Here is a 458-nt window from a genome sequence, read left to right as displayed (position 1 = left end):
CTTCTTCTCCATCTGTTTCTGGAGCTTCACGTGCTCCTGCTTCTCTGACGATGACAGATCCCTCATCCTGAACACACACAAACACAGGTGAAGATACGGAGCAGATCTCAGGAACACGCAGACGTGTGTGTGCGTGCTTTACCTGACCAGAGCCTCCTTCAGACGTCCGTTCTGCTCCTCCAGCTGCTTGACGTGGAAGCTGGAGGCCGCTCCGTCCGAACCCTTCTCCTCGATCTCGTGTTTGAGGATCTCCAGGTCCATGCTCAGCTCCTCCACCTTCTCCTTCAGAGCCTCCACCTCCTGCTGCAGAGACTCGGCCCGCTCCTCCGCCATCTCTTTGTCCAGCGTGGCCATCTCGATGGCGTCTGCCGTGTCTGCCATCTCCTCCATGTAGCGGTCTTTAGCCTCCAGAGCCTCGCGCGCCTCCTGAGACCAGAGGAGCTCAGGGTTTGATCAGG

The 458-nt window shown here is 58.1% G+C and overlaps 1 protein-coding gene across 1 annotated transcript; it reads right to left on the bottom strand.

Moving 5' to 3' along the window:
• Positions 1-3: 3 nt before the first annotated feature.
• Positions 4-453, bottom strand: LOC107734836 (dynactin subunit 1-like; the record flags this gene model as incomplete). Its single annotated transcript, XM_016546739.1, has 2 exons — positions 4-67; positions 143-453. Coding segments are annotated over 2 exons (375 nt in total), but the record flags the coding sequence as incomplete, so codon positions are not given.
• Positions 454-458: the final 5 nt, after the last annotated feature.

The sequence above is a fragment of the Sinocyclocheilus rhinocerous genome, unplaced genomic scaffold (assembly GCF_001515625.1).
Source record: "Sinocyclocheilus rhinocerous isolate Xijiao unplaced genomic scaffold, SAMN03320098_v1.1 C35375262, whole genome shotgun sequence".
NCBI lineage: Eukaryota > Metazoa > Chordata > Actinopteri > Cypriniformes > Cyprinidae > Sinocyclocheilus > Sinocyclocheilus rhinocerous.
Note: the sequence above shows the minus strand (reverse complement) of the source record. Positions and strands in the feature narration are given on the sequence as shown.